General features: G+C 45.9%; 1 protein-coding gene across 2 annotated transcripts in view; it reads left to right on the top strand.

Annotated features, from left to right (window-relative positions):
* Nucleotides 1-19,763, top strand: part of LOC120988682 (catechol O-methyltransferase-like) — a 72,817-nt gene extending 53,054 nt beyond the window's left edge. The window contains exons 3-5 of one of the 2 annotated variants that reach the window (XM_040416321.1): nucleotides 1,117-1,310; nucleotides 4,953-5,084; nucleotides 19,476-19,763. In XM_040416321.1, the coding sequence (XP_040272255.1) occupies nucleotides 1,117-1,310; nucleotides 4,953-5,084; nucleotides 19,476-19,658 (509 nt within the window). In that variant the 3' untranslated portion in view covers nucleotides 19,659-19,763. The remainder of the gene's footprint in view (nucleotides 1-1,116; nucleotides 1,311-4,952; nucleotides 5,085-19,475) is intronic. The other variant, XM_040416320.1, reaches the window with a different exon arrangement.
* Nucleotides 19,764-19,985: the final 222 nt, after the last annotated feature.

Here is a 19,985-nt window from a genome sequence, read left to right as displayed (position 1 = left end):
AGAAAAAAATAGAACATGTCCTATTCTTGTCCGCAATTGCGGACAAGAACAGGCATATTGTATTAGTGCCGGCAATGTGCGGTCCGCAAAATGCGGAACGCACATTGCCGCTGTCCGTGTTTTGCGGATCCATGGATCCGCAAAACACGTTGCGGACGTGTGAATGGAGCCTTAAGCACATCGCACACCGCTCTTTCTTCATGGATCACTATGTTCTATTTTCTGTTAACAGGTGCTAATTGTTTAATGTAGATATAAATAATGTACAAAGATGTTTTCTCTTCTAGTCACCGTACTGTTCCAATAGCATCTTTATTGAATGATTGTATGTGTTTGTACTGGAAAACCTAATAAAAATCTGAAAGTTAAAAAAAAATAAAAACATTAGATAAATGGTGGTTGAACCAGATTAATTTAACTGGTAACTCATCACTGGCTGCCCGTACATGTTCAGATATTGATCAGCTTTTCTGATGCAGTTTTTGAAACCAAAACCAGGCATGGATCATAAGAGAAAAAAGTATGACAGATTCTACTTTTGCAAATCTACTTCTGCTTTTAGCATCAAAACTACATCACAAAACCTTAACATGGGTGGCCATACAAACAAGGCGGATATGAATTTGTAATTAAAGGGAACCTGTTACGTTTAACACTGTGTCTGAGCTGCAGGCTGTGTGTTATAGAGCAGGAGGAGCTGAGCAGATTGATACTTTGTGGGGAAAAATTCTGGATAACTTGTAATTTATACATTTATATTCCTGCTCATTCTGGGCTTTGAAGTCAAGGAGGCGGTCCTATCAGTGATTGACAGCTTCTCCTTGACTTTAAAGCCCAGAATAGGCAAAGATATAAATGTATAAATGACAGGTTTTACTGAATCTTTTTCCATAAAACTATATATCCATCTGCTCAGCTCCTTCCGCTCTGTAACATGGTGCCTGCAAATTACACTTCATTTTCATGGTGACAGGTTCCCTTTAAAGAGGTTCATACTGCTCCTTAACATTTTATTATTTACGATTTTGAGCTCGTTTTTTCCTTCTTATTTTGCCACAAATAATCTTATAATCTCATGTCAATTGACCCATTACTTATATCAAACATGTATTTCAGGCCTGATTCTGGATAAAGTGTTCAAAGAGACAAATCCAACCACGGTTCTGGAACTTGGCACTTATTGTGGGTATTCTGCCACCCGGATGGCTCGGCTACTGAAGCAGGGCGGTCGTCTGCTTACTGTGGAGATGCAACCAGAGCATGCTGCCATTGCCAAACAGATGATAGAGTTTGCTGGCGTTCAAGATAAGGTTCTTATTATATCATATAATGATCTTTCTGCAGGGAATCTTAAAGGGGTATTCCCATCATAATGATCACTGTTAAATCTGTTAATGACTTGACAGTGATCATTTTTGTAAATATATTTGATTAACAAATTCCCACCGTTTAGGATAAAATTCATCCCCACTTACCTCATTGTTGTCATTCGGTCTCCCCTGGTTACGGCCACCGCTCTTCTCCGGAATCCCGGCGGCCGCACTTGCGCAGAAGAATCCTTCTTTTCTCCCGATCAGGCCGTTTGCTGTCCTGAACGCGCACGCTGCTGCGCATGCGCGATGGTGACTTCTTCCTGGCCAGAATAGTACAGAGCCGCGAACGCGCACGCCGGCTCTGTACTATACTGGCGGCGGCGTGCGCGTTCAGTCCAGAGCGGCTCGGCCGGGAGAAGACTTCAATCAAGATGAAGCCCGCCCCCATCCAGAATCCAGGAAGTGAACGGCGCGCTGGCAGCAGGTAAGTATGAAAAGGTGAAGTGGGATAACCCCTTTAAGGCTGGGTTTACACACGCTATTTGCTCCATGGGGCTAAAACCTAACCCCCTTCCTGTGGCCAATTGAAGCATGATTTTGTGAATATCACCAAGGTAATACCTGCAAATACGTGCACCCATTTGTTGCCACAGGAGGATGGGGCTTCGGCCACATGCAGCAGTAGGAGCATGTAAACCCAGCCTCACAGATCCCATTGAATTATTAAGTTTCTTTTTAGTTTCATTTTTAAAGGGAACCTGTCATGTTTAACATTTGAGCAGCAGGCAGCATATTATAGAGCAGGAGGTGCTGAGCAGACTGATATATACCATATTTTATGCCCCATAAGACGCATTCCCCCCCCCCCCCCAAAAGTGGGGGAAAAATGCCCCTGCGTCTTATGGGGAGAATACTAATAGGCGCTTTTATTATGGAAGCGCTCATTAGTACCGGAGGACCGGGAAGCGGTGAAGGCTTTGTAATCACCGCTTCCTGGTCCTCGGCTGTCGGCTGTGAAGGCTGCGCACAGAGTGGCTGCACTCTGTGATCTCATGCTGTGTGCAAGCCTTCACAGCACAGCCAGAAGACAGAGCGCGCTCGAGGAGTGGAGCGGTTGCGTCCGGAGCAGGAGAGGTAAGTGTTTTTTTTATTTTAAACCATATGAGGCTGATGTGAGGCTACTGGCGGCTGATATGAGGCTACTGGGGGCTGAAATGAGGCTACTGGGGGCTGATGAGAGACATGGGGCTCTTATCTGAGGTCTAATTGGTGGTCATTCACATTGGGGTCTGAGCTGAGGTCTGATTGGGGGTCTGATCTGAGGTCTTATTAACATTGGGGGTCATTCTGTGCTTTACAGTCAAGGCGGCGGCCCTATCAGTGATTTCAGATTTCCCTCTATGACTGTGTATACAGACATAGCTGTCAATGATTGGTAGGACCGCCTCCTTCACTTCAAAGTCCAGAAAGAGCAGGAATTTAAAAAAATAAATTACACATTTTACTGAATCTTTTCCTATAAAACTATATATCAGTCTGCTCAGCTTCTCCTGCTCTATAACATGCTGTCTTTAGCTTATATTGTATTTTCATGGTGACAGGTTCCCTTTAACAGCAAAAAAAAACAAATGCAGCATGCTACATTTTGGACAGTAAAGAGCAGTGTAGTGCTGGAATCACACATGCAGTTTTTGTAGCATTTAAAGGCTATGTACACCTTTTCGTGTCAATTTATTTTTATTATTGTATTGTACTCATTTTGAGCTAAAAATCTATTTTTTTTTTCAATTAGTCCTTATTAAATATATGGAGTCCTTTTTTCAGTACAGAGCTGAAATGCTCTAGTAGCAGCCTCTGGATTTTCTCTTTTCCATCTTCCTCTCCTTATCTCTGCTCTCTGACATTATAAACACTCATTACAGCTCAGTTCTTATCTTACTGAAAAGAATGTGGCTTAAATAAGTGTTTATAACCTCTTAGTAGTTTAGAGGTAAGGTTTATTAGATGACTGACACAAAGTGAAAGTACTAGTCACACTTTTAGAAAAACATTTAACCCTTTGTGACAGAACAGCTCAATATTTTTTTAATAAAGGCCAATTGAAAATAGAAATTTGTAAAATGCAATCATAAACAAAAATTGTCTCCAAAGGTGAACATAGACTTTTAACTGAGAGTGGTTCCAAGAAGGATATATCCTTCCTTCCTGCTGGATACATTATGGCTTTTCCTCAAAAACTACATGTGTGTTTCCTGCCTAAACCTGACAAAAACAGAATAAGGGGCTATTCACATCTTGCTTTTGCTGTACGACATATCCATAGACTATAATTAGGCAAATGTAATTTAAACATGCATACTTTTGACTCTGTTTGTCACTGTTTATGTTTTCTGTACTTTTTTTTTTGCAGGACAGAATAATAGCATACCTCACTTTTGTGTCCTGCAAAAAAAGTATAAAGCATATAGAAACGTATACAAATTTTTACATTGCAGTGAATGTGAGACATATGGAAACGTAAAGCAGTACGTTTCCATACGTTAAACTTATTTGTTTTTATCCAGATACTTCCTATTTCCTTTGATATGCTTCCAATCTTAATTTAAAATAAAGGTTTCACAAAAATGTATCATATATGTTTTTTGTTAAAAAATGGACAAAAACATTGAAACGTATACATAAAAAAAGGATAGATATAGCCACAAAATTGCATACGTTTGTATATGTTGTTGTTTATTACTATATGTCTAGTCCTCTAGCTGAATTAAACTAGACAGGAAGAGAAGGAATAAGAACTTCTACTCTTTCCATTGGACATCTGCCTCCTGCATATGTGCTCTGGTGGTGATACTGACACCACTGCCTATTTGTATGTTTCTAACATTCCAATAACATGCAGCCACTATTTTTTAAAATAATTTATGAGTATAACTAGTTGCAATAGAAAGTGACAATTAGAACTGTGCTAAGAATACCACCAGATTGTAACTGCCTGCTGAATAGAGGAATATACTGTAATTTAAAATAAGCCAATTGACTTACAAAAACCCTGTCGTTTTCTGTCAGAATTACAAGATCTAACATCTAGTTAGGTTATGTTAATGTAATAAATGTATATATTATATACCTGAACCTTTGGATTCCTGCATATCTATTTCTGCAGAAACTAACAAAGTAGGCAGATAGATGGAATATCCATTGTGAGTGCAGTTGTTGTAAATTGGGGGGATTCGCCACACACGGCAGGTCCATAGTGGATGTTGCACTTCCACAGTGGAAAATCTGCATCTTATCTAGCTAAAATCCAGGGGCAAAACCCACACCAAACTGTACGGATTTGGCAGCAGATAATGAATGACTCGACATACTGTAGATTTAAAATCAGCACTGCATAGCAAGTTATGTGCAGCCTTCTTTGTGGAAATGATCAATGCAAAAGAGTTAGACCAGCACCTCCAAACTATTTGCTGGAAACTTACTGTACTGTACTGATAAATTTTTTTTTGTTTGTTTGCTTATTAGGTTGTCATCCTAGACTTAGATGAGTGTGTGGTAGAATTTTATATATTAATTGTGGTAAAAAGCTGTACTGTACATATAAAGCCTCACTGAAAGTAATGAAATATCTTGACTGCCCAGGTAGAGATTCTGGAGGGCTCCACAGAGACAATCATCCCGAGTCTGAAAACAAAGTATGGCGTGGATCAGGTGGACTTCGTATTTATTGACCATTTCAAAAACTTTTATACAGATGACACTAAGTTACTGGAGGTGAGTAGTGATTTGTAGCAATTGAAGAATATTAGCTATTTCATTTACTAGGTATGAGACAGGACAGAAAGCATTCCTAACGACTTTCTACAAAAAATGGGTAAAACTGCAAAATATCTTGAATATAAAAATGGAATCTTTATTGAAATATAAATATCAGGTTAAACTGAAACCCACAATGAAGAAAAGGCGGCATAACAGGGAGAACATCACCCTAATTACACTTTCCATGTGGCAAATACATAAGTGGTAGGCCTCGTTCACATTTCCATTTTTCACTGACGTGCACTGTCCATACATACCCATTCGTTTTAATGTGTCTGTTCACATATCAGTATTTTTTTACTGACACGCCCATGATAGTCTTTGGGTCTGTGAAAAAACACGGACACAACACCAATGGCATCTTCATGGATGAGACACGTACTGATTTTTTCATGGACCTCAAATGGAAACAAAAATAAGAAAGCGGTCTAATGGTACATAAATCCACAAACACCATATGGTAACACTTATGCCTCATGCACACGACCGTTTTTCCGGTCCGCATCCCAGCCGCAGTTTTTGCTGCTCGGGTGCGGACCTATTCACTTTAATGGGGCCGCAAAAGATGCGGACAGCACTCCGTGTGCTGTACGCATCCGTTTTCTCCGTTCCAAGGCCCCGCAAAAAAAATATAGCATGTCTTATTCTTGTCTGTTTTGCGGACAAGAATAGGCATGTCTACAAATGGGCCACCCGTTACGTTCCACAAATTGCGGAAGGCACACGGGCGGCTTCCGTTTTTTGCCGATCCGCAGTTTGCGGACCGCAAAAAATGGCACTGTCGTGTGCATGTAGCCTTATAATAATGATTTCATATAAATTAGCAGATTATGTAAAATGCAGTGATCAATAACAAATACAAACCACTGTCCGTGCGGTATATAATGCATACTGTATAAATAGAGACAGCAGAAGATCACAACTAGAAATGAGCAAATTTCATATTTTGAAATTTGTTCACGCTTCGTTTGTTGGTAAAAGCAGAATTGCGTTATGGATTCCGTTACCATGGACCATAACTTAATTCTATGACGGAATGCATATGAGGGATTCCATTATTCATTCTGTCATAATAGAAGTCTATGGGCTGCAAAACGGATCCGTCATGTTTCCATTATGCAGGGGAGTCCTCTCCTGCATAACGGAAATGGGACGTATCCGTTATGCAGGCCATAGACTTCTATTATGACAGAAAGAATAACGGTATGCCTCTAATGGCATTCCGTTATGCATTCCATCATAGAATTAAGTTATGGTCCGTGGTAACGGAATCCATAACGCAATTCTGCTTTTACCACCAAACGAAGCGTGAACAAATTTCATAAAATGAAATTCGCTTATCTCTAATCACAACATACCCTTCAGAGTATTGGGAGGGGGGACTCCCCTTGGTATTTTCTGATCTTCTACAGCAGCGGTGGGGAACCATTTTGCTGCCAAGGGCCATTTGGATATTTGTAACATCATTCGGGGGCCATACAAAATTCTCAATAAAAATTTTTTACTGCTGTATTTGGTCAAACATATAATTGACTTAGGGATAAGTTACAGAAATTGCACTTCAATTAAAATAATCTAGAGGGCTGTATTTTTGCAGCACAAAATAGCGCCTGCACTATATATATACAGTATATTACATACAATACAGGCGCCATATTGACCACACATAGCAGTCTAATTTTTAAGTTCAGAATGTTACTTATTTGACATTAATGGCAGGAAGCTAAACCCAGGGGGTCCAGAGAGGGGTTCACCCAGCTTTCACTCTCCCTGCCTCTTTCTTCGCAACTGTCCCTGCCTTTGTCCCTTTCTCAGCAAAATATCTGCCCCCACCTCCATCAGCCTGAAATCAGCCTCCTATCAGACCCCCCAGGCCTACATCAGCCTCAGATCAGACTCCCATCAGACCTCTAAGCCTCAGATTAGACCCCAATCAGACCCTTCCTAGCTTCAGATCAGACTCCCATCAGACCCCCAGCCTCAGACCAGATCCGGATCAGATGCCCAGCCTCAGATCAGCCCCCATCAGACCCCCCAGGGTCAGATCAGCCCCTATAAGACCCCCAGCTTCAGATCAGACCTTCATAATACCCTCCCTAGCCTCAGATCAGCCCCCATCAGACCCTCCCCAGCCTCAGATCAGCCCCCATCAGCCCCCCTAGTCTCAGATCAGACCCCTATCAAACCCCAGCCTCAGATCAGACACCCCCAGCCTCAGATCAGACCCTCCCAAGCCTCAGATCAGACCCCCATCAGACCCTCCCCACCCTCCTTTAGCCTCAGATCAGCCCCAATCAGACATCAGATCAGATACTGTATTTAAGATAAACAAATAAACTTACCTCTCCAGCTCCGTACGGCGCTGCCTCTTGGCAGATTCACTTACCCTCCCTGTTCTTCTTCCTGCCGCACTATATTGTCACCTCACACCGCACAGCGTCAGGTCATAGTGCACGTCTACGTGCACTGCGTCCTGACGCTGGATGTGTCAGGACACAGTGTGGGGCTGAAAGAAGACCAGGGAAGGTGAGGACAGCCAGTGCAGTGCTGTTCTCACCTTCCTGTGCCTCCCGTATGCTAATGACCGCTTCCATAATGGAAGGGGTCATAAGCATTTTCACATTATGTTCTGGCAGGGGGCCGGGGGCCACATGAAATGATACCGTGGGCCGCATACGGCCCTCGGGCCGGAGGTTCCCCACCCCTGTTCTACAGTCTCCATATATATGCACTTTACTTATAAGTACAGTGGTTTGTTGCACTAAACACTTTTAACACAACCTAGTAAAGTTCAGAGCAAACTACGGCCCGGCGGACCTTTTTATCCGGCCAACAGAGCTGTCTGGAGGCAGCAGGAGTGGAGATGAGCGCTTCCATTGTGGATGCGATCATCTCCATATTCATCTATATCGCCGTCCTCAGGACAGCGATACAGATGAATGGTGCGGAGGAGCAGGGGAGAGGCGTCTTCCTTGCCCGTTCCTCTGATAGGCTACAGGCCTAGTGCCTGTAGCCTATCAGAGGCCGGTGCAGGCAGCGCGATGGCGTAATCTCACCGCCGGAGCCGTACAGAGCGGGACACAGGCCGGAAGAGGCCTGCATTGCATCACTGACAGCAGCATAAGGTAAGTATATGTGTTTATTGTTTTTATTATTTATAGTATACTGTGGCAAGGGGCCCCATATACTGGCACAATATGGATTGGTACTATGGAGAAGAGGGGAAGCACTATGGGGGCCACTATGGAGAAGAGGGGAAGCACTATGGGGACCCTGTATACTGCCAAAATATGGGGGGCACTATGGCTAAGAGGGGGAAGCACTATGGGGGCCACTATGGAGAAGAGGGGAAGCACTATTGGGGCCCTATATACTGGCACAATATGGGGGGGCACTATAGAGAAGAGGGGAAGAACTATGGGGGCCCTATATACTGGCACATTATGGGGGCACTATGGGGACCCTATATATTGGCACATTATGGGGCACTATGGGGGCCCTATATACTGGCACGGTATCTATTCTGCGAATTGCAACAACAAAGCTAACTCCAGACTTTGATGCCTTAGCAAAAAAGGGAGACCAAAAACACTGTTCCCACATTTTTCCATCAACGTGACTATATAAAGGCTTGTTTTTTTGGTGTGACAAGTTTTATTTTTAATGGCACCCTAATAGGGTCTAATCTAATTTTGGGTTGACAGTGTTAAATAAACAATTTTTTTTAGATGTTTTTCTGTTTTCACTGCATGATAAAAATGACATGTTAACTCTTCTGTGGGTCTGTACAATATGAAATTTATACAGTCTTCACTACTTTAAAAAAAACACTAAAAACCTATTTTAAAAAATACGTAGCAGTGTGTCACCATATTCCGACACTGATAATTATTTTATTCTGACACAAGAGAATGCCAAGAGTGTGCAAAGCAGTAATCAAAGCAAAAGGTGGCTACTTTGAAGAACCTAGAATATGACATATTTTCAGTTGTTTCACACTTTTTTGTTATGTATATAATTCCACATGTGTTAATTCATAGTTTTGATGCCTTCAGTGTGAATATACAATTTTCATAGTCATGAAAATAAAGAAAACTCTTTAAATGAGAAGGTGTGTCCAAACTTTTGGTCTGTACTGTGTGTATATATATATATATATATATATATATATATATATATATATATATATATATATATATATATATACACTGCTCAAAAAAATAAAGGGAACACAAAAATAACACATCCTAGATCTGAATTAATTAAATATTCTTCTGAAATACTTTGTTCTTTATATAGTTGAATGTGCTGACAACAAAATCACACAAAAATTTAAAATGGAAATCAAATTTTTCAACCCATGGAGGTCTAGATTTGGAGTCACACTCAAAATTAAAGTGGAAAAACACACTACAGGCTTATCCAACTTTGATGTAATGTCCTTAAAACAAGTCAAAATGAGGCTCAGTAGTGTGTGTCGCCTCCACTTGCCTGTATGACCTCCCTACAACGCCTGTGCATGCTCCTGATGAGGTGGCGGACGGTCTCCTGAGGGATCTCCTCCCAGACCTGGACTAAAGCATCTGCCAACTCCTGGACAGTCTGTGGTGCAACGAGACGTTGGTGGATAGAGCGAGACATGATGTCCCAGATGTGCTCAATTGGATTCAGGTCTGGGGAACAGGCGGGCCAGTCCATAGCATCAATGCCTTCGTCTTGCAGGAACTGCTGACACACTTCAACCACATGAGGTCTAGCATTGTCTTGCATTAGGAGGAACCCAGGGCCAACCGCACCAGCATATGGTCTTACAAGGGGTCTGAGGATCTCATCTCGGTACCTAATGGCAGTCAGGCTACCTCTGGCGAGCACATTGAGGGCTGTGCGGCCCTCCAAAGAAATGCCACCCCACACCATTACTGACCCAATGCCAAACCGGTCATGCTGGAGGATGTTGCAGGCAGCAGAACGTTTTCCACGGCGTCTCCAGACTCTGTCACGTCTGTCACATGTGCTCAGTGTGAACCTGCTTTCATCTGTGAAGAGCACAGGGCGCCAGAGGTGAATTTGCCAATCTTGGTGTTCTCTGGCAAATGCCAAACATCCTGCACGGTGTTGGTCTGTAAGCACAACCCCCACCTGTGGACGTCGGGCCCTCATATCACCCTCATGGAGTCTGTTTCTGACCGTTTGAGCAGACACATGCACATTTGTGGCCTGCTGGAGGTCATTTTGCAGGGCTCTGGCAGTGTTCCTCCTGTTCCTCCTTGCACAAAGGCGAAGGTAGCGGTCCTGCTGCTGGGTTGTTGCCCTCCTACGGCCTCCTCCACGTCTCCTGATGTACTGGCCTGTCTCCTGGTAGCGCCTCCATGCTCTGGACACTACGCTGACAGACACAGCAAACCTTCTTGCCACAGCTCGCATTGATGTGCCATCCTGGATAAGCTGCACTACCTGAGCCACTTGTGTGGGTTGTAGACTCCGTCTCATGCTACCACTAGAGTGAAAGCACCGCCAGCATTCAAAAGTGACCAAAACATCAGCCAGGAAGCATAGGAACTGAGAAGTGGTCTGTGATCACCACCTGCAGAACCACTTCTTTATTGGGGGTGTCTTGCTAATTGCCTATATTTCCACCTGTTGTCTATCCCATTTTCACAACAGCATGTGAAATTGATTGTCACTCAGTGTTGCTTCCTAAGTGGACAGTTTGATTTCACAGAGGTGTGATTGACTTGGAGTTACATTGTGTTGTTTAAGTGTTCCCTTTATTTTTTTGAGCAGTGTATATATATATATATATATATATATATATATATATATATATATATATATATATATACACTTACCTAAAGAATTATTAGGAACACCATACTAATACGGTGTTGGACCCCCTTTTGCCTTCAGAACTGCCTTAATTCTACGTGGCATTGATTCAACAAGGTGCTGATAGCATTCTTTAGAAATGTTGGCCCATATTGATAGGATAGCATCTTGCAGTTGTTGGAGATTTGAGGGATGCACATCCATGGCACGAAGCTCCCGTTCCACCACATCCCAAAGATGCTCTATTGGGTTGAGATCTGGTGACTGTGGGGGCCATTTTAGTACAGTGAACTCATTGTCATGTTCAAGAAACCAATTTAAAAGGATTCGAGCTTTGTGACATGGTGCATTATCCTGCTGGAAGTAGCCATCAGAGGATGGGTACATGGTGGTCATGAAGGGATGGACATGGTTAGAAACAATGCTCAGGTAGCCCGTGGCATTTAAACGATGCCCAATTGGCACTAAGGGGCCTAAAGTGTGCCCAGAAAACATCCCCCACACCATTACACCACCACCACCAGCCTGCACAGTGGTAACAAGGCATGATGGATACATGTTCTCATTCTGTTTACGCCAAATTCGGACTCTACCATTTGAATGTCTCAACAGAAATCGAGACTCCTCAGACCAGGCAACATTTTTCCAGTCTTCAACAGTCCAATTTTGGTGAGCTTGTGCAAATTGTAGCCTCTTTTTCCTATTTGTAGTGGAGATGAGTGGTACCCGGTGGGGTCTTCTGCTGTTGTAGCCCATCCGCCTCATGGTTGTGCGTGTTGTGGCTTCACAAATGCTTTGCTGCATACCTCGGTTGTAACAGTGGTTATTTCAGTCAACGTTGCTCTACTATCAGCTTGAATCAGTCGGCCCATTCTCCTCTGACCTCTAGCATCAACAAGGCATTTTCGCCCACAGGACTGCCGCATACTGTATGTTTTTCCCTTTTCACACCATTCTTTGTAAACCCTAGAAATGGTTGTGCGTGAAAATCCTGTCACTCTAGGATTCTTCTTCACCTCATTGAGCAGTCTGCGCTGTGCTCTTGCAGTCATCTTTACAGGACGGCCACTCCTAGGGAGAGTAGCAGCAGTGCTGTACTTTCTCCATTTATAGACAATTTGTCTTACCGTGGACTGATGAACAGCAAGGCTTTTGAAGATACTTTTATAACCCTTTCCAGCTTTATGCAAGTCAACAATTCTTAATCGTAGGTCTTCTGAGAGCTCTTCTGTGCGAGGCATCATTCACATCAGGCAATGCTTCTTGTGAAAAGCAAACCCAGAACTGGTGTGTGTTTTTTATAGGGCAGGGCAGCTGTAACCAACACCTCCAATCTCATCTCATAGTAGAGCCGGACTGGGGGGCGGGAGCCTTTAGGGGAGGCGACCATGATGGGGGGGGGGGTTAGTGAGACCCCCCCCTTTCCTTCTCCCTGGGGTAGGGATTGGGGGGTTTGAGTTAGTGGGGGTGGCCAAGGGGTTAAAAGGAGTGAGCAGCAGCCGGTCAGGGGCCATTTTGTGGAAAAAGCGGGACGAGCGCCAGGTCCTGTCAGAGTGGCTGCAGGAGCAGGTGCAGCAGCTGTTGCGAGGGGAGGCAGAGGTTCCAGCTTTGCCTCTGCCTGTGGCATCCCAGCCCTGACATGGCGTCCCCTCAGGCTCAGCGCCGGAAACGGAGCCCCACCAGGGACCCTTCACGCCGGGGAACAGCTGACACTGATCCTCCCTGCACCCCCGGGCGTGGAAGGAATCCGAGGATGCGGCGGAGCCCACCTGCAGGCCGGGCCAGGTCTGCCCGGCGGTTGACCCGACGTTTGGATTCCGGACCGAGGTCGGCGGCCCCAGACCACGGATCGGTGGCTGGGGGCCCTCTGCAGGAGAAGGTTGGAGGTCTGAACGGGGCTGCTGTGGGTGAGGGGTCCGCTTCCAGCAGGCCTCCGGCGGGAACAGGCAGAGAGGAGGATGGTGGCTCCGCCTCCTCTGAAGACGGACAGATGCGCTCTGCAAGCTATGTCCCTGGCTCCAGCGGGGCCAGGGGACACCAGGCTGAAGAGGATTCCAGGAGGCCGGGACGTCAGGATTCATGATCTGCGGCTGGTGGGGTCACAGCACCCACACAGCCAGGTGAGGCACCCTGGGGTTCTTTAGTGCAGTTGGGGGTTGACTTAGCTGGCAGGGATGGGGGGTCCCAGTCAGACTTAGGTAGGGGATCCCAATTGGATTTGGGTAGGGGTTTGGGTCAGTTGCTGGGTGGCTTGGCGGGTTTGGTTGCGGGGTTAGGTAGGGGGGGGCTGTCCCCGTTACCTGCTTGGGGTGTTGGGGGGGCCTCGGCGGAGTGGGGGCTGCGGGGGCAGGTGCTTCAGAAGCGCGGGCGAGTTCGGTCTCGGTGAAAATGCAGGCGGGGGGGGCGGGGAGGAAGAGGTGGCAAGGTTGGATAACAGGGCTAAGAGTGAGGTGTATGTCTGTTTTGAGGGACCGTTGGGCGCCCATTTAAAACAGGAGTTGAGGTAAAAAATATGGAAAGGTGAGTATGTGGATATTTTTTCCCTGCTTCCCTTGGAAAAATTTAATCTGGATAGGGCGAAGCGGGATGAGGGCAAGAAGGAGGAGGAGGAGAGGCGGAGACACAGGCTGATTCCGCGGACGTTTGCCAATTGGTTGCAGGCGTTTGTGATTCAGTGTTATCGGGGAAAAAGAGCCGGAGTGCTGCTCCGCGCTTTTTTGTTATTTGGATGCGATAGGGGAGGCGTATAGGGTGTATGGGGGGTTTGCGTGGCTGCGGTACGACGAGCAGTTCAGGCAGCGGAAGGCAGTGCGTCCGGGGATCAAATGGGACCACAAAGATATTGCCTTGTGGTTGAAGGTGACAGCGCCAGCTAGGGCTGGGCAGTCCTTTCGGGGGGAATCTAGTGGTGGGGGGCAGTCCGGATTTGCGGTGGCATCCGCAAAGGGGCAGTGCTTCCTTTTTAACTAAGGGAGTTGCAAGTTTGGGGCAAAGTGCAAGTTTAAGCACGAATGCTCTACTTGTGGCGGGTCACACGGGGCCTCGCGTTGTTTCCGGGGAGGTAAGCAGAGAGGAGTGGATGGTTTTGGAAAAGGGTGAGACGCCAGTGCGGCTGGAAAGGATGCGACCTTACCTCGATAGGTACCCAGATAGGCATGCGGCAGCTTTGCTGGAAGCGGGTTTGCGTCAGGTTTTCGGATACCGTTTGTTCAGTCGGGCGCTCGTTTAGTTAAAAAGAATTTGCGTTCGGCGTTGGAGCACCCGGGGTGGTTACGGATAAGCTGGGGAAGGAGGTTAAGTTAGAAAGGATGGCCGGCCCCTTTTCGGTGCCGCCTCTTGCTGACCTGCGTCTGTCTCCGCTGGGGGTGGTCCCGAAGAAGGAGCCCAATAAATTCCGGCTGATTCACCACCTGTCCTTCCCTAGGGGAACGTCGGTTAACGATGGCATAGACCCGGCTTTGTGTTCCGTGGTTTATACGTCGTTTGACGCGGCAGTGGCATGGGTGAAGCGGCTTGGGAAAGGGGCGCTTATGGCCAAGACGAATATTGAAGCAGCGTTCCGTCTGTTGCCGGTGCATCCGGATTGTTTGCATTTGTTGGGGTGTTTTTGGATGGGGGGGTTTTTTGTGGACCGTTGTTTGCCAATGGGTTGCTCCCTGTCTTGTGCGTATTTCGAGGCCTTTAGTTCTTTCTTAGAATGGGCGGTTAGGGATGCGTCGGGTTGTGACTCCATCATCCATTACCTGGATGACTTCCTTTGCGTGAGCCCAGCGGGTTCGAGGGTTTGTTCAGTTTTGCTAAATACGCTGTGCGGGGTGTTTGGGTGGTTTGGAGTTCCGTTGGCAGGGGAGAAGACGGTTGGGCCTACGACTGAATTAAGTTTTTTGGGGATCGTGATTGATTCAGAGTGGATGGAGTGTAGGCTGCCATCTGATAAATTGGAGGATTTGAGGAAGGAGGTGGCTAGGGCGGGGTGGTTGGAGAAGATAAAGCTTAGGAAACTTCAGTCGCTCCTTGGTAAGCTGAACTTCGCTTGCAGGATCATGCCTATGGGCAGGATCTTTTGTAGGCGATTGGCTGGGGCAACGTCCGGGGTGCGGGCCCCGCATCATTTCATTAGGTTGATCCGGGAGTTGAAGGCGGATCTAGCGGTTTGGGGTTCGTTTTTAGATAAGTATAATGGGAGGTCTTTGTTTATGGGGGAGGTTGTTGATGCGGTAGATTTTGAGTTCTTTTCGGATGCGGCTGGGGGTTGCGGGTTCGGCGTGTACTGTGGGGGGCAATGGTGCGCAGGAGTGTGGCCGGATAGGTGGGTGCAGAGGGGATGGGTACGGAACCTGGCCCTATTGGAACTTTTCCCGATTGTGGTGGCGGTAATGTTGTGGGGCGAGTGTTTCCGGGACAAGAAAGTCCGGTTTCATTGTGACAACTTGGGGGTAGTTCAGGCGATTAACGGTTTGTCGGCCTCATCGCCATTAGTGGTTCAGTTGTTACAGAGGTTGGTGTTGGAGTGCCTGGTACTTAATGCTTGGGTGGTAGCTGTGCATGTGCCTGGGGTTGACAACTGTATTGCTGATGCTCACTCTCGTTCACGGTGGGACCGTTTTTCGTCAGCTAGCTCCTGGCACAGCGGAGGTGGGGGTGGAGTGTCCAGCCTTGCTGTGGAACATTCTGGAGTAGCAGTGGCGAGTCTGATTCGTTCATCTTTGACACCTGGTACGTGGGAGCGGTATTCAAAGGCCTGGGAGTGTTGGGAGCAGTGGAAGGGGAGTCTGGGGGTGGGCGATGAGGATTTGGAGATACCATTGTTGTTGTTCATTGGGCATTGCAGGGACGAGGGTTGGTCCGTTTCTAGGATGAATAGTTGTTTGGCAGGGTTGGTTTTTGGTTTTAGGCTCAGGAATTTTAGGGACGTGACTAAATCGTTTTTGGTGGCGCGGGCCATGAAGGGTTGGCGGCGGGAGAAGGCAGGGGTAGACTCCCGTCGGCCTGTGTCCTTTACGTTGCTGGTTAGGGTGGGGGAGCAGTTGGGGAAGGTGTGCAGGTCAGTGGAGGAAGTGAAGTTATTCAGGTTGGCTTTTTCATTGGCGTTCTTTGGGGCGTTGCGGCTTGGGGAATTGGTTAGCCCGACAGTAAATAAAAGAGGGGGGTTGTTTAGAGATGACGATGTGTGGCCGGATAGGGTTGAATTTGTGATCAGGCGATCTAAGACTGATATGGAAGGAAAAGGGCGGCGGGTGGTTTTGTTTGCAATTCCGGGTTGTTTGATGTGTGATGTGTGTGTTTGATGTGTGTTTGTTGTGTGCGGGATTTCATGGGGGACAGGGTGGGCGAGGGGTTCAGCCCGTTGTTGGTTCATGCTGATGGTTCTTTTCTTTCTCGAAATTCAGTTTGCGGCAGTTTTTAAGAGGTGTTTGGCGGGGTTGGGTGTGGGGGAGTTAGGTTTTTCCAGCCACTCGTTTAGAATTGGGGCGGCGACGGAGGCAGCTAGATGGGGGTTAGGCGAGGACATCATAAAGAGGATCGGTAAGTGGTAATCGATACGTTTTAGGTCATATGTAAGGCCAGAGGGTGTGATTGGGTGAGGGTTAAGTGGAATTGGTGGTGTGTAGTGGTGGCGTGGTTGCTTCTTGTTTTCTTGTGTTTTTCTTTGTCATTGCAGGTTCGGTCCCAGCGTTGGTTTGGCTGTTGGGTCATTCGTATGTGTGGTGGGGAGCTGCCAGGGCTGCGGTTAGGCCAGACGGTTTACAGCTCGGGTTAACTCGTGACGTGGCGGTGGTAAGGTGGATTGGCAGAAGGGGGATGATGTGGAGTGGGGTTCTTCCGGAGTTCAATAGATTTGTTAGGCAAGACAGGGAACCTGATGTTTTGGTGCTACATGTAGGAGGGAATGATTTGGGGGCTCGGCCCTTTAGGGAGTTGGTGAGAGATGTTAAATCCGATTTGTTAAGGTTATGGGCGTTGTATCCGGGAATGATCACGGTATGGTCAGATATTGTGCCGCGGTCAGTTTGGCGGGGAGCTCGGTCAGTGGAGAGTTTGAACAGAGCCCGGGTGAAGGTTAATAGGGCTATTGGGAGGTTTATGGTGAGGAATGGGGGATTAGCGGTGCGGCATAGGGATCTGGAAGGGGGTGTTGGGGGATTTTGGCGTAGTGACGGGGTGCACCTAAACGCCCTGGGTTTGGATATGTGGAGCTTGGCGATACAGGAGGGCATGGAGATTGCGGTACAGGTGTGGAGGGACGCACGGGCTTGAGGGAAGTCAAGCCTGTGCATTGGTGGCGGTGGGAGGTCCTTGGAGTCGGTGTGTTTTGAGGGTAATGAGGATGGGAGGGCCCTACAGGTGGGGCTGGACTCCCAGGATTGTTGGGTGGATGTGGTGGAACTGTCAGGGTGAGCCATCAGGGGTGCCTCCGAGCTAGTGGTCAACGGCTGGGGGTAAGTTGGCTCACCTCGGCACGGTTTTGGGTTTAGGGCTTCAAGGACCCCCCCCCCTCGGAAAAAGGGACATGTGTTTTTGGTTGGCATTTATGAGGTTACAGTGTTATAATATTTGATATAATACTTTATGTATGTTTGTAATAAATAGGCTGCTGTGGCCAAAATTAATCCAATAAAGCAGTGTCAGTGTCTTTATTGGGGTAGAGAGGGTTGAGGGAGGCAGATGGTTAGAGGTGGGTTGGAGGTATGTCTATAGGGGTCGAGTGGTATTAACCAGTACCTCTGTCATGATTGGACTCCAGTTGGCTGACACCTCACTCCAATTAGCTTTTGGAGATGTCATTAGTCTAGGGATTCACATACTTTCTCCACCAACACTGTGAATGTTTACATGGTGTGTTCAATAAAAACATGGTAACATTTAATTCTTTGTGTGTTATTAGTTTAAGCAGACTGTGATTGCCTATTGTTGTGACTTAGATGAAGATCAGATCACATTTTATGAGCAATTTGTGCAGAAATCCATATCATTCCAAAGGGTTCACATACTTTTTCTTGCAACTGTATATACCACTATATACCACACCACAACAAATGCGACCTTTTGATCATTTTTTTTATTTATTTTTTTCAGAGACAAGATGACTAAAAATAGCAATTTTGACACATATATATAATTCCAAATGTATCATCAAAATGACCTATTGTTTAAATCATGTTTTTATGTTTTACATATTTTAAAAAAATTTGTAATGATGTTATTTTTAATTTTTCATGTCAATATCTATATTGAAACAAATTCCTGCAGTTTTAGCACTGGCCACTAAGTCTAATAATAGGCACCACTTCTTGGTCTATACAGATCACTTTACTGCACTTATATACCACTCTAATCCTGGCTGTAATGATATCACCTCTATATATAGATAAGTCAGGATTCACCATTTACAATAGGTGATTGTCAGAGTTTATTTATTCTTTCCTTGTACAATGACCTCTGCACAGGGCACAGAGCATGCCCAAAAAACTCTCCCATATAAGTCAATGTGGTCCCCTCCTGTCCATTGTGTCTATGGCCAATTTTTTTAATGCTGTATAAATGATGAAGAAAGAAAATACTGATTTTGCAAGTAGATAAACTCAAAGCTGTGCAGGGAAAACGGCTCATCATTTTTAATAAAGACCATTTTTAAAAATGATTTTTAGTTCAAAATGAGTACAATGCTATCATAAAAAAGCCACCAAAGGTATATATATATAATGGGGGCATATCGCTAGGATATTCCCCCATTGTCTGATAGGTGTGGGTCCCGCACCTACAAGGAGAACGGAGCCGGGGAGAGTTGTGGCGGGAGGACCCTGGGTTTCCCGGGGTCCGTCCACCACCAGGCGCAGCTCCCCGCCTCTCCCATTGAAGTGAATGGGAGCGCACCGCGCATGCGCTGCCACCGCTCCCATTCATTTCTTTGGGGCCGACGGAAAGAGCTCGGCTCTTTTCGGCTGCTCCATAGAAATGAATGGAGGGTGGCTGCACATGTGCAGTGCGCCCTCCTCAACTTTCTCTGCTCCGTTCTCCTTGTAGGTGCGGGTCACAGAGGTCAGACCCGCACCTATCAGACAATGGGGGAACATCCTAGCAATATGCCCCTATTGTTTAAGATGGGATAACCCCTTTTAAAGGGGTTGTCTCAGGATAGGTAGTCAATATCAGATTGGTGAGAGTCCAACTCCCGGCACCCCAACGATCATATGTTTGAAGGGGCCATGGAGCTTGCGCATGCATCCCCATTAAGGTTTAACACTACAATGTAGATGGAATGCAAACATTGAAGAGGATGCAACACTTGCACAAGAGCTGCTGCCTCTTCAAACAGCTGATAGGTGAGTCGGACCCCTGCTGATATGATATTGATGACCTTTCCGGAGCATAAGTTATTAATATCTGTAGTCCATATTACCCTTTTAATATATCTTGGCATTCAACCTGTTACTTGTCATGACTCTGGACTTTACTGCAATTGATAATTTTGCAGTATTTATGAGTATTTAATTGTGGTTTATTCTTCATATGCTACAGGAATGTGGCTTACTCAAGAAGGGATCTGTGTTACTAGCAGACAACGTGGTGTATCCTGGGGTTCCAGAATTCCTTAAATATGTGAGGACAAGTGGACACTATGACTGTACTAACTACCCATCTCATGTGCAGTACTCAGGGGAGTTGGATGCCTTGGAAAAGGCAGTTTTTAAGGGCCATTAATACAGAACCAGAAGATACTCTGTAACCATATTGTAAAAAAAGATAAAAGGAGGAAAAAAGAAATTGTGAAAATAAAAAAAATTAAAAATGTACTATTAGATTTTCACTGACACTTTTGTATTGTTAAATAAACAATGTAAATCACTGGACTACTGTTATTATCTTCTTGTTGTGCCTTTTAGTAAGCAAATCAAAAGGTATGTTGGTTTGGCTGTTGGGTCATTCGTATGTGTGGTGGGGAGCTGCCAGGGCTGCGGTTAGGCCAGACGGTTTACAGCTCGGGTTGACTTGTGACGTGGCGGTGGTAAGGTGGATTGGCAGAAGGGG

This window comes from Bufo bufo, chromosome 2 (genome assembly GCF_905171765.1).
Source record: "Bufo bufo chromosome 2, aBufBuf1.1, whole genome shotgun sequence".
In the NCBI taxonomy this organism is placed as follows: domain Eukaryota; kingdom Metazoa; phylum Chordata; class Amphibia; order Anura; family Bufonidae; genus Bufo; species Bufo bufo.
Note: the sequence above shows the minus strand (reverse complement) of the source record. Positions and strands in the feature narration are given on the sequence as shown.